The sequence below is a fragment of the Gopherus flavomarginatus genome, chromosome 9, assembly GCF_025201925.1.
Source record: "Gopherus flavomarginatus isolate rGopFla2 chromosome 9, rGopFla2.mat.asm, whole genome shotgun sequence".
Lineage (NCBI taxonomy): Eukaryota > Metazoa > Chordata > Testudines > Testudinidae > Gopherus > Gopherus flavomarginatus.
In genome coordinates this window covers 6,597,606-6,610,944 of record NC_066625.1, presented here as the reverse complement: position 1 = coordinate 6,610,944, position 13,339 = coordinate 6,597,606, and the positions used below count along the sequence as shown (strand labels likewise).

The 13,339-nt window shown below is 44.5% G+C and overlaps 1 protein-coding gene across 3 annotated transcripts in view; it reads right to left on the bottom strand.

The window, feature by feature from the left end:
* CACNA1H (calcium voltage-gated channel subunit alpha1 H) overlaps positions 1-13,339 on the bottom strand; it is a 199,371-nt gene that overhangs the window by 30,537 nt on the left and 155,495 nt on the right. For all 3 annotated transcript variants that reach the window (XM_050967253.1, XM_050967254.1, XM_050967252.1), the window contains exons 24-27: positions 10,474-10,625; positions 6,621-6,730; positions 5,409-5,542; positions 3,732-3,802 (exon numbers count right to left, since the gene is read on the bottom strand). In XM_050967253.1, the coding sequence (XP_050823210.1) occupies positions 3,732-3,802; positions 5,409-5,542; positions 6,621-6,730; positions 10,474-10,625 (467 nt within the window). The remainder of the gene's footprint in view (positions 1-3,731; positions 3,803-5,408; positions 5,543-6,620; positions 6,731-10,473; positions 10,626-13,339) is intronic.

Sequence of the window (13,339 nt, the reverse complement as noted above, 5' to 3'; positions counted from 1 at the left end):
GTGGTATTACCTCTGTATACGGTAGTATTGACATCATTACTGGGAGGGGGTGTACAGGTGTGATATCCGCACTCGAAAAAGGATGTGGAAAAACTGGGAAGGGTTCAGAAAAAGAGCTACGAGAAGAACTCAAGGTCTGGAGAACCCACCTCACACAGTGTGAGATAAAAGAAACAATCTATTTAGCTGGTTCAAAAGCAGGTTAAGAGGTGGCTTGACCACAGTCAACAAGTACCTACGTAAGGAAGAGATTTCTGACAGAAGACAGCTCGTTAATTTAGCAGAAAAAGGCATAACGAGATCCAATGGAAGCAGAAGCTAGACACATTCAGACGAGAAATACGGTGCACATTTTTAACAATGAGGGTATTTAACTCTTCATGGGAAAAAAAGTTACCTAAGAATGTGGTGGACTCTCCATCGCTTTCAATCTATAAATGAAGACTAGATATCTTTCTACAAGAGATGTTATATACTGCATCATGAAGTTCTTTGCCCTGGCTTGCGCAGGAGGTCAGACTAAATTATCATGATGGAAAACTTGATCTATGGCTAGTAATGTCTAGTTAATGATGTCAGTTTAATTCACGTTAACCTGGAGTAACACTGTCACTTTGGGATCTGCATTTAGCACACCTGGGAGCAGAATTTGGCTCTATATATGTTAAAGCTGTAAGTCCAGAGGAGGGATTCTTCCTCTGCCAATGAAGTTATTTCCCTGTTGGTTTTTTTAATTCTCCTCCACTGTATGATTTGCTCATTCTGCATTTTTTTAAATTCCTCTTCTCTTAAGACTGCTCATAGCGCAGCAAGACAAAAATTGGTAATGGCTTTGTGGTGACCCTGGCCAGGTCACTAGACATCTTTCTTGACTGGTCAACTGAGCTGTGAAATTGGAAAATGCAGGTTCATCACTGAAAAAGAGATGATGCCTTAGGTAAAACCACCACAAAACAAAGACAGAAACAGGCCCAAGTCACAGAGCTGGATCTGGATTTGAACCTCCAAAATGTTTGCCGGGGGTTTGACCCATTATGAATATTGGGGCTGTGACTGGGCGCAGGGAGGGAGGGAGCGCTACCTTTTCAAGGTCTTTCCCCTGACCACTGCTTCTTTGCCTCACTTCTCCTAGACTACCACTTTAAGAGCAGTGCATGATGAGAACTTTTCCTGGCTTTAAGGCGGAGTGTTTTCATTAGCTGCTCAGTCTGGAAGTTCTAACGGAGGAGAAAGGTATTTTATGGTGGCAGCAGAATTTCTCTTCCCCGCTCACTTATTCTGACGTTCATTAATATTAATGAACGGGGATTGTGATTTTTGGCACAGGCTGAGTCCATGCATTTGGATCTTGATGACTCCCTGTCTCAGTGGGCCAGCTACGAAACGTGGATTCAAAGGCCATGATCCTCAAAGTTCAGGGGTGCTTTGTTCTGGAGGGGGAGATCAAGCTCATCTCTCTCGATAAGTAATACAAACAAATAGGAAACTGACGAAAATCACCCTCGAAAAAGGAAAAGAAATCTATTGTAATGCCAACATTTGGTAATTAATTGTAATTAGTACTGCATGAGAGTGCTGGAAAGGGCTAATTCAACCAACTCCAAGACAGACATCTTCAAAAGCTGCAGCAGCACCCATACAAATGGAATCCCCCTCGCTTGTCATGTAACAAGCCGGTGCAAAAGAGTTACACAGACTGACACATTAGGGTAAGAGATGTCTCTCTGCACTTCAGATCCTGGTTGCAGCTTTAAGCAGTGCAACATTATTAGGGTTGAAGGTAGGGAGAAAGATTTTCCAAATCCCCTTTCTCCTCTCCCCAACTTTTACTTTAATGATAGCTGGTGGTTTTATCAGCACAAGATTTGCCTGCAAGGTTCCCAGGGATTTCACATTAGCAGAAAATTTGGTTTGCGTGTCACAAGCAAAATACCTGGCCTCAAGCGCCCCTTTTGTTTTTTTAAAAAAAGTTCTGTAATCACATGGGCTTTCAAGAGAAAAAGAATATACACAAATAAAGTGCTTTTTTGAAATGCCAACGCAGGGGTCGGGTCTGTAAATTCCAAGCTTTCTTCTCAGCCAAAGCCCATCGTTGAATGCAAAGTCTGAATATCAAAGAGCAATTGGCTTAGATTAAGAACATCTTTTGAGGCAGTGGTGAAGGATAAACAGTTTTCCAAGAAAAAGAAACTTCTGTTTTTCAGTTCAGGTCGGAGAGACTGTGAGTTTGTCTATATGGAGAAATGTACCAGATGCCGGTACAATTATACCTCTATTACTAGCCCAGGATAATTAAACCTCTGTAGCTATCTGGTACAACTCCCATGTAGACACACTTATTCTGAAAGCAGCAGGCACATAGGATGTTATACCAGAGTAGCAACAGTGGTATCATTACACCGGTTTAGTTCCAATGGTGAATTCCCTGTGTAGATAAGCCCTAACAAAGTTGTATGAGTTACCCAGGCCCAGTTCTCCCCGGGCTTGTATCAGCACTTAATGCCTGTAATAAAGTGAGTGCAAGACGTTATCATTCTGATCTGGGAGCATTTTAAACCCACTTTGCTCAGGTGTAAATGAGAGCACAAGGCACAGGGCAGTGGAAAAGCACAGGGCAGATTCGGCGGCATGCCTGCGGGAGGTCCGCTGGTCACACAGATTTGGCGGCACGCCTGCAGGAGATCCACTAGTCACACAGATTTGGCGGCACGCCTGTGGGAGGTCTGCTGGTCACACAGATTCGGCAGCATGCCTGCGGGAGGTCCGCTGGTCACACAGATTCGGCAGCACGCCTGTGGGAGGTCCACTGGTCACACAGATTTGGCGGCATGCCTGCAGGCGGTCTGCTGGTCATGCAGATTCGGTGGCATGCCTGGGAGAGGTCCACCGGTGCCGCATCAGTGTCTCTGCCGCTGAATTGCCACCAAAACCACGGGACCGGCGGACCTCCCGCAGGTGTGCTGCCAAAGGCAGTCTGACTGCTGCCCTCACAGCAACCGACAGGCTTCCCCCCACTGCTTGCCAACCCATGCACACGCTTGCTGCGCTGGTTCCTGGAGCCGTCTCTGGCTAAGCCCATGTCATTATTGAGGTGTGCATTTTGAGAGCTGGCAGAATATTTGACCTTCCAGGATATGGAGGTGCGGGGAGTAGGGGAGTGAGTGGTGGGTCTGGGTGACCTTTGCAGACATGAAAGGGACAGAGGTACTACGGTAACCACAACATCTGACCTCACAAACATGGAAGATTTTGGTTGCCCTGCAGTTATTCTGGAAATTTTCTTTTCTTTTGTAATTGTAATGAAACGTTCAGCGCCCTGCACCTGAACCGGGAGTCGTGATACATCAGCTGAGAAGCACTGGTCCACCCTTGACTCCCCAGCTCTGTATTTTATAAGAACTTTGCCTACAAAGATTGAGGGGTAGATTTTGCTCTTAGATCTGCACAGTTGACCTCTAACTCCAACACTCTGCTTTTGTCACCAAGCCCATAACTCCTGGGAATTCCATGCATGCAAGGGGCTAGAAAATTGGGGAACAAGATCTACCCTGCAGTCCCCAAGGGCAGAATGTTTGCCTGTGGTTCTCAGCAGAACCATTTGTATCAATGGAGAATTCGAAGACTATCACCAGGACCAACATCTCCTACAAGGTGCAGCGCAAAAACTAAATCCACAAGAGAAATCAAACTCTTCTGTACCTGTTCGGCGTGGATCAAGTCCCCGGACTTACCTGGGGTAGCGCCTGCACCACTGTGTCCAAGAGAGCTCGCATCCCTGTGGCCATTTTGAGCAGTTTCAACACTGCAACAAGAAACAAAGCTGAAGCACCAGGGCTGGGAAACATTTTTTATGTAAACACCACAAACCTCTTCAAGGAAGAAGAGTGGAACAGATGCTGTGGGATGAGTTCTCCTCTCTCTAGCCACTTCATTAATGTCAGTGGAGTGACTCCACATTTATAGCCATTAAGGAGGAGGATCAGGCCCTACGTTTATAAATACAGCATGCAGGGACAGGGATCTAAGTGTCAAGTATATTCCCCTCCATGGTACATACAACAGAATGGGGGGAACTTCTGGGCCTACTCCCTCCTGTCCTTTCCTAAGCGAATGGGAACAGATAGTAACTTTCAAAGTCAATTCTTCTCCTTGCTCCATTGCAGCTGTTGTCTAGGAAAGGTGCCTCACTTTTGGTATGATTCCCCTCTTCTAAGGAGGAGACTAGGATGGGGGAATCTACCAGCCCTTGCTCTTGTGTGCTCCCACTGCAGATCTTTTCCTAAAAGAGGTCTAGGACCCTGGATTTGAATTAGAGATGGGCCATGAAATCTGGGCATGTTGGGTTTTGTAGCCCAGTGGACCAGCTTACCTCTATTATATTCACTGCTTTGCATTATAATCTGCTTTATTATATTCAGCAGCAATGCAAGGAACCTACAGGCTTGTATCCTGTAAGTCATTGGCTTCAATAGTTAGCATGAGGCTTGAGGCCTATGAACGTTGGCATAGAAAAACTTAGGTAACTTGTGAGTTTGGGGGAATTGGAAGTAGAGCGTAAGGGGGAATTTTGTCCATAAAGACATCAGCCAACCACAGAACATGAACTGATACCGGCTTCTGGCAGGTTTTGGATGAAACATCCGACCGAAAAAGGGTCATGGCAATGAATTGACGTATATGATAATAGGGTTAAATCATAAATAGACTAACCTATAGAAGAAGGACACCTTAACACTGGTAAGGGAGGAAATACAAATAAGGAAGAGGGGAGAACCCCCTACTGAATATGCATTAGGCATGGTAACGTCAGCGTAACATATTATAAAAGTGGCACTCCAACCTGGGGCAGTAGGAGAGAGAGATGTAGCCTTTGGGAGAGGCCAGAATGATGGCCACTGGTGAAGATGAGGGTGATGCGGATGAGGAAGATAATGGCTAACATTTCAGGTTGTTCTGCAAAGGATGGTATGAGTATGGATGTTCTGATGTACTTTCTGTATTATCTCCACCTACCTTACTGAGTTAGAGTGTGTGTAAATGTATTAATAAATTATTTATTTATAAATATAAAAGAGTTTCTATAGTGTGCACGTTGCACCTGTGCATATCGGGGGTCCCAGCTATATAATAATTTTAATAATACTGGGCCAGATCTTGGGACAAGAACCTGTCATCCCTCAAAGTGATAACTGGTAATATTTATTTATGATCTATAGATCAGGCTACAGTTTTGAATCAAAACTCTGCAGCCCGGCTCCATCCCTAGGTCTGAATCAAACTCAAATGACCTAGAAATGAAACAATGGGCCAAATTCATCCCTGATGCAACCTCACTGGCTTCTATGGAATCACCCCGGAGATCAGGCGTTGTCACTGAAGAGGCTCCAGGCCAGAAAGGCAAGTCTTACCCCTTGCTATGCGAAGCACCCGCATGATGCGTATGATCGTGGGATTGATAGGCAGAGCGGCATTCATTTCAATTTCCTCCAGCGTGATGCCCATGATTGAGAGGAGAACTATGGCCAGGTCCAGCTGGTTCCACCTAGCAGGGTACAGGGGGGAAGGACAAAAACACACACTTCAAAGGAGCGTCATGGACAGAGTTGTTAGGATGGCGCCCAGTAACAGTGGCATTGTATTCTCCAGCACCCCATCCCCTCTCAGATCCAGGATTGATGGAACAGAACCTCGGCTGGTGTTAACTGGCAAAACACCATTTATTTCAACTGATTTACTCTAGCTCAGGATTTGATCCTAAGTTTAGAGAGGAACGTTGGAACCATACTGTGCTACACTGTTCCTGACATCCCTTCCCTCCCCGGAAATAGAGCAATGTGCAACTAAAAAACTCGTACTTGTTTTAGCTAAAAGAGATCAAGTTACTTTCCTAAGGAGCTTTCCTGATAAGCAGGCTTGCTCATGGCAGCCTAGAACCACGTATTAGCCACCTGGATAAACGAGGGACACAAACTGTTCCCAGGACTAAATGGAACAGCATCTGACCTATCTGTGTGAAGAGGAGCATGAAATAAGGCTCTTTGACATATCTGGCTCCTCGGTCTCCAAATCACAGCCCACTGTCACACAGGTTTGTATCCGGTCGAGTGAGCAGCCAAATGTGAAGTTATGCTTCAGGGTAGCTGCAGTCAGAGAACAACAGTGCTGAGGGCATCTTCCTTCACCCATTGCTGGGGGGTTTACTTAGCTAGCATCCTGCAGGCTGCCCATGGACTAGTCTAGATTGGATAGGACATCAGTTCTGCAGGAAATGGTGCCGTTAGGTTATTAAGAATAGTCTTTTCCATGCATTAAGGGTAGTGGCTTGACTGTCACCTCAAGGCCAAGCATAACTAAGCAGTGATAAATTCTTTGGTGGAGTCAGTGAAAGGGGCTAAGAACACACTTAAACCCTTTGTATTCATTTCCTATTCCCTTTACAAAGCGTGACCAGCGGTGTCAATCATCATTTTTGCTAATGTCTTGGCTCCTGCGAAACAGCCCCGGTAGCTAGTCAGCATAGAGATTCTTGTATCCAACTATGCTATTACAACAATGCTTCAGTTGCCTGGCTTCTGGTTCAGACCCTGGGCCAAACACAAAGGAGTTGAAAATAATCTCACCTGTCTTTAAAGAATCTTCGAAAACCAAATGCCACCAACTTCAGAACAGCTTCAAACACAAAAACAATGGTGAACACATAGTTGCAGTACTTCAGAGCTTCATCCAGGGACTGAAAGGAAAGGCACTTGTTAGTTTCATACAGGTTGCATTACCTTAGTCCCACCACAAAGCACTTGGCAGGCAGGAGGATGGCGGAGGCAGAGACAAAAGTAAGGGCAAAGCACAAATGGAGGGATAAAGAAGCTGATACTTGGAAACTTAGAATCAGGTGCTCTGCATACGAATGAATATGAGTTTAAAGGCCTGATTTGCAACTCACATCAGTATAACTCCAATAACTTCATAAGAGTTACTATTGATTTGCCCCAGTGTGAGATCAGAATTAGGCCCCAAAAGAATCTCTCTGACATGGAAATTGAGAAGACAAGTTTCTATGCTGCTTAAAAATAGTTAAATTTTAACTAAAGATGGGCCCTAACCAAAACCAGGCCTCCAGACCCCCGAGTCTTTGGGAGTTTTCAAGATCCAGATCTGCGTTGTATGGGTTGATCCGCCCTCTATTTTTAACCCAAAGTAGAATGAGCCTGTGGAATCATGGGTATGAAATATTATTGCATCAAATACCACAGCAAAACTTGAAAAACAACTAGACGTTGAGCTGAATAAGATACTAGCTAGTCCAAAAATTACTATGGCTATCGATCATTTCTCAGACTTCGGGACATAAACTGCTGAACACATGAGGAACAAGAGGAAATTCAACCCCTTTCCCACTTACTATAATTTTGTTATAAGACGCATGATGAATATCTTACACTGTCTTCTGATATAGCTAGAGTTGGCTATGATAAGAGACAGAATACTGGATTAGATGGATCATTGCTTTATTCCAGTGTGGCTATTCCTAGGAATTCAGCTTAGTTTAATACAGTCAGCAAAATAAATAATCATGGAGAGAGATGAAATCTTGCCTTCTCGAAACGTGTTACATCTCCAGTGATGGGCAAACTATCTCCATATTTGGTGTAATGTTCGCTCCCTCTATAAAGCCGCTCTCGGAAGTCAGGAATCCAGAGTGTTTACACTCTAAGATGATGACTGTTTATAATGGATTTCATTGGAGTTGGAGGCCAACAATAGCAAAAAACCACACAGCTCAAATCTTAAAATAGAGTGCACTGGAGTAAAAGAGCTTTTTTTTCTGACTGGGGTTGTTTTCTGGTCAAATGTGGCCATAGGGTTTCTTACAACTCAGCAAAATGAACAACAAAACCAAACACAATAGGAAATAAAAAGGCAATGGAAATATTAGAGAAAAGAAAAACTCATTTGCTTTGGTGACAGGGGAACACAGAACTACAGAGATGGCTTAATTTCAGGGCAAAATTCTACTGACATCTATGCGACTGCTCTCCCCCGATGCGTGGGATAGACTCCTGTTGATTTCTGGAAATGTGATCTGAAAGTTGTACAGATTTCATAGGGCTGGCATTTCTGAATGCCTGCCTTGCTCTATTTTGATTCTAATTATATTGCCTAAAATAAAATAGACAACTTTGTTTTTTACAATGTGGCCATTTATTATTTAACTTAAGATCTCCCTTGCTCTGGGTCCTGTTCTTGTATCATGTACACTGGTGTACACCCAGAGGAACTCCAGTGATTTACACTCCTGCAACACACGTGCAGGTGAGATCGGATTCAGGAGAAATAAAACACAGGCTGCTGTGTAAGGGAATTACAGGAGCAGAAAAGTACAGGTGGCATAAAACACACACACACACACACACACACACACTCTCTCTCTCTCTCTCTCTCTCTCCCCTCTCTACCTTGGTGTATCTTGGCTTAGCTTCCCAGAGAATCATTTCCAGGTGCCATGGCAAACCCTACATTATTAAAAAGCAAACACAAACTCAGGAGAGCTGTGAGGGATAATACTGTGTAATGCTCCTGTAATACAGATGGACAGGCCAAAAGATTTGTGTGTGACAAAGTTAGTCCTGACAAGTCCTAAGAGCGTGGTGAAGGGCAAATGTATTAGCCCTGCACTGGTGAAGGCCCTGCTCCCTAGGACACTGGTCCCCAAACTGTGTGACATGCCTCCCTAGGAGGCCATGGAGGAACATTTGGGGAGGTGCAGCGGGACCCAGAACAGCTCCCACAGGGGGACGGAGGGGAGAGGGAGCCCCACTCTGCCTCCACTCCAGTCCCACCCCAGCTCCAGCTGCAGGTCTGGCCCTGCTCCTAGCTGCAGCCCCCAGCTCCTGGACCCGACCGTGGGCATACTCCCGGCCATGGCCCCTGGCTCCCAGCTAGGGTTGCCAATGTATTCCTGGAGGTTTCATCACAGGACATAATCTTTAATTATAGATGAATCTTAAAAGCAGCAAAGAATCCTGTGGCACCTTATAGACTGTTAGTCTATAAGGTGCCACAGGATTCTTTGCTGCTTTTACAGATCCAGACTAACACGGCTACCCCTCTGATAGATGAATCTTAAACTCCTGGAGACCCCAGGACAATTCTGGAGGGTTGGCAACCCTACTCCCAGCGCCGCCCACGGGCCTGCTCCTTGCTGCAATCCCCGGCTCCGATTGTGGCCCTACTCCCAGCCAAGGCCACAGGTGCTGGGTCGGCCCCGGTCCTGGCTCCTGACTGTGTCTCCCGGGATGCTGGGGGGGAACGACCAACGAGATAAGGGGGGGCACAGACAAAAATGTTTGGGGACCACTGCCCTAGGAGCTGAAAAAGGGTTAACTCTGGTTAACTAGAGACATGGGAGGTCAGGTAAGGGCTGCCAGTAACTTTTAAAAAACCCTCTTCTGGTGAGAGAGGGGAGGGGAGAGATGAGAGACAGGCCGTCTCCCCTCCCTATAGGGAAAGAAACCAAGGTAACAGCAGCTTGGGGAACCCCAGGCAACGAGGAGCCAGTGCAGTAGGGTAGCACCTGGAAGAGGCAAGGGAAGTATTTCCATTTGCATTGTGAGTTTGGGGGTTTCTTTCACTTTGCTTAAGAGAACTTCTTGGGCCTACACTGCAGCCCACCAGAGAAATAAAGGAAAAAACAACCCGAGTGAAGAGAAAAAACCTCTGGAGCCAAGTGGGTTTATTCCAGTCCCCCACCGCCCCAGGGAGAAAGCCAGTGAGACACAGGAAGTGCCCTGCCACATATGCCTAAGGCTTCATCAAGAGACAGGGATTTTATGGTGTCTGAGGCAAAAGCATTACATGTAAACAGAGCTGATTTACTACAAATTCAGTGAGGAAAGAAAGCCACCCTGAGCTCACTCCTTGCATATTAACATCAGTTAATGGAATATTCTAAAACACTGGCATGTTTTACTCCACCTGGTAATGAAAAACTACATGGCAAATGTCAATAGGACACTGCTAAAATCAGGAGACCAATTTGGGCAATTTTTCTTTCATCGCTCTTGAGGAAAAAGTCCATTTGATCCTCTGTGGGCCTGATTCTGATCTCACCCCTACGCAAGTGTAACTCCACTGACTTCAAAGGTATTACTCCTGATTTACACCCGCTTACACAAGAGGAGAATCAAGCCCTTTGCTTCAAGAGGTGACTCTTTTCTGGCAGTACGGTACAGCTGGCTCTAATCAAAGCTGGAAATGGGGTTACAACTGATAAATTCATTGTACCAAATACTTGATGTCCTCAGAAGCATCTCAAAGAACAGGGAACGCTCTCGTGTCCGTTTTCGCTTAGGGCCATAGTCAGATACCATTGTCATCAATGGTCATACTCCCATGATGTTCAGGGAACAGGATATGGTCCTTAATTGCTCTGACACACTGTCTGATTGCTCTCCAAGGAGGGCACGAGGCTCTTACCTTGGGCTGGTTATAGTGCTCCATTGACATGGTGATGACATTGACCCCAATGATAAAAGTAATGAACAGGTCCAAATAGTGGCTGGTACAGAGGGTGTGGATATACCTCCGCGTTGGGGAATAGTCAGCATAGTAGGGTCTGCGCTGGGCTTCTGCAGAAAGAGACAAGCAAACGCAAGGGAATGACCATGTTTCCCTCCTACCAGGGTGAGGCACGTTGGCAGGTATCACGCAACAGCCTTTCCTGACTGTTGTCTCTTACACACAATTGGGCGCCGGATGGGCTCCTCCTACGAATCGACCAGGATCAGAGGCTTCCAAAGAGTTTTGAGCAGACGCAACGCACCGAGCTTCACACGGAATGAACAAAGGCCTCCCAACTAGCGACAATGGCCCTTCGGAGACTCAGTTCAGCTAAGCACCCAAAAGGATCAGATACCTTATCAGAACAATCCAGGCTTCTTGGGCTGACAGAACTGTCTTGGATAACTTGGAAGGCCAGGTTCTCTCTTGCAAGATTTCATTGTACTTACCACTTCTAGTCAGATCAGAGACCAGCCTCCTCACTCATATTATCTCAGGCACTTCCCCCTCTGGTTGGAAGCAAGGAGTGCAAGAGCCAGGGTTGGAAACAGAAATTAAGGAAGGAAAAGTCTTCACACCCACAACAGGTTCAATTCCAGTTTGGGGCAAAGAGCCAGGACAGTTCTTGTTTTATCTGGACCAGGCTCAGCATCTCTACTTCTCACTCAACTAGAGTCAAACAACTTGCAGGTTGATGGGAATGAGAATGGGAGCCTGGACTCATCTTCTATGAGAAAGGGGATTTACCAGCTAGGCAAGGTCTATGAGGGAATGCAAGGATGGATGAGGCAGCTGAGGAACACATGTTGGTGGATGGTTATTAGCATAGGGGACCAGGTTAAGGGTAACGGACCCCAGGAGGTAGGGTGGAATGTTCTGTACCTATTGTCCCTACAATGACTGTTGTAAGTAACTCAGATTTGCAAACGGAAAGCGGCCATGATTCAAAGACAGAGGCTTAGCATATCAAATAGTGCAGACTGTAATAGTGTTAGTTCCTTCTCTCTTTTGTATCTAGATAGGTGCTTGGAGGTGTGACATTTTCTGCTGTATGCCTCCAGTGGGGTGATATTCACCCTGTGCAGGACAACACTCAAGTCCCACTGCCCAGAAGTGAAGGTCACCCAAAGGAAACATGCTAAAAGTGAAATATATTAAAACATTAATTCTAACGTTATGCAGAGCAAGGTTCTTTTGAAATTTAAGAACCAGGGCAGGGGAGTAACCAGGAAAATAGCTGGACTGTGGCCACGTGAACTAAATATCTGTGCCTTTGGTCAAGAACTTTTTTAACTGAGAAATTTATTGCGCATGACGAGCCTGAGCACAGCCACTGTAACTAGTTTCTGGATACAACCCCATGATCGTGTAGTAATCTTACTGTGTGTGTAGTAATAGATTTTGACTGTGGTCTTTCCGATTGATTCTGTTTCAAATTTAATAAGCATAAAATACAAATAACTAAATCAGGGCCAAATCTAGAGACCTATTAGGCCATATATCCAAGCCAGAGCAGGATTGTTTCTGATAGTGATTTTGTTAGTGCTTTGCCCAATCTAGTTTTAAATGTCTCAAGAGTTGAAAGCAGGAGAGAGTTTATTTTAAAAGAAGGGAAATATGAAACAACTACACTCAGAAGGCTCCAGGAGCTCATCTTCCCATCCTTGCTAATATCTTCCAGCTGGAGTGGCACTTGTAATATTTTTTGGTAATATGGATGATGCCAGAATCAGAACACAAAAACTGAAATAATTTGTTAGAAGGAACTGGATCCACCCATATCCTTTAGCTACTATTTTTTCTTGGTGGTTAAATGTGGAATGGGGATATATTGAACACTTTTTTAATCAAGGTCACCTAGACTTAATTTTATGCCAGTGGAGGTAGAAAAACAACACAAAAGCAAACACAATTATTTTTCTGTGTGTTTTGTTTTTGATTACTGGTATAAATCCCATACATTTTGTTGAACTGGAGTGATGGTCTTTGCTGTGAATAGCTGAGTTTGGCTAATCCTATGGTATATCTATAAAAAGCATTATTTGAAACTGAAAAATATTTATTTAAGTTTGTGCATGGAAGCACATTGTGCGTTCAGGCTTATCATATGTGGAAATATGGAACTGGCTTCTTAGGGAATGTGCAAAATCAGCATGCAGGAAGGGCTAAGGTTTACCCAAATTGGTCAAACTTTATATTAAAGGTATATTTATTGTTAATAAATGATTAATAGCTCTTACAAGCATGTGACAGACATGAATAATATGTGCTATAGCTGGTTATAAGTACATCAGTAAAAGGTACTACAGATGATCATCTATTGACCTTTTGGACTATAACAATCTATAACAATTGATTAGCAATTTATTAAAAGAACCGATTATCATTTATTAACTCTTTATCAACTATTTATATAATGCACCTTAATATAAAGTGTGAGTCCAGAGTTAAATACTCTACCTGGAAATTGCTATGGCACAGGAGTGCTTCTTGTCCCACTACTGAAAAAGACCTTGCCCTATACACATGATGAGCTATAGGTATAGTATATGGGATCCTTTCTACGATGTACAGTAGGTATATAAATGTTGTACAGCATGAAGGTGCCATGTACAGTATGTACAATAGATCTGATATGCTCAGCAGATGCGTAGTGCTCTTCTGCATTGTGGGAAGATGACATGAAGGATTAGCTGGTTGCTTGGAAGCCTGGGAGATATTTAATATGAGGTGGGAAGAGAGACAGAAAAAGCTCTTGAAAACTCCTAATCTACTGGAGTTC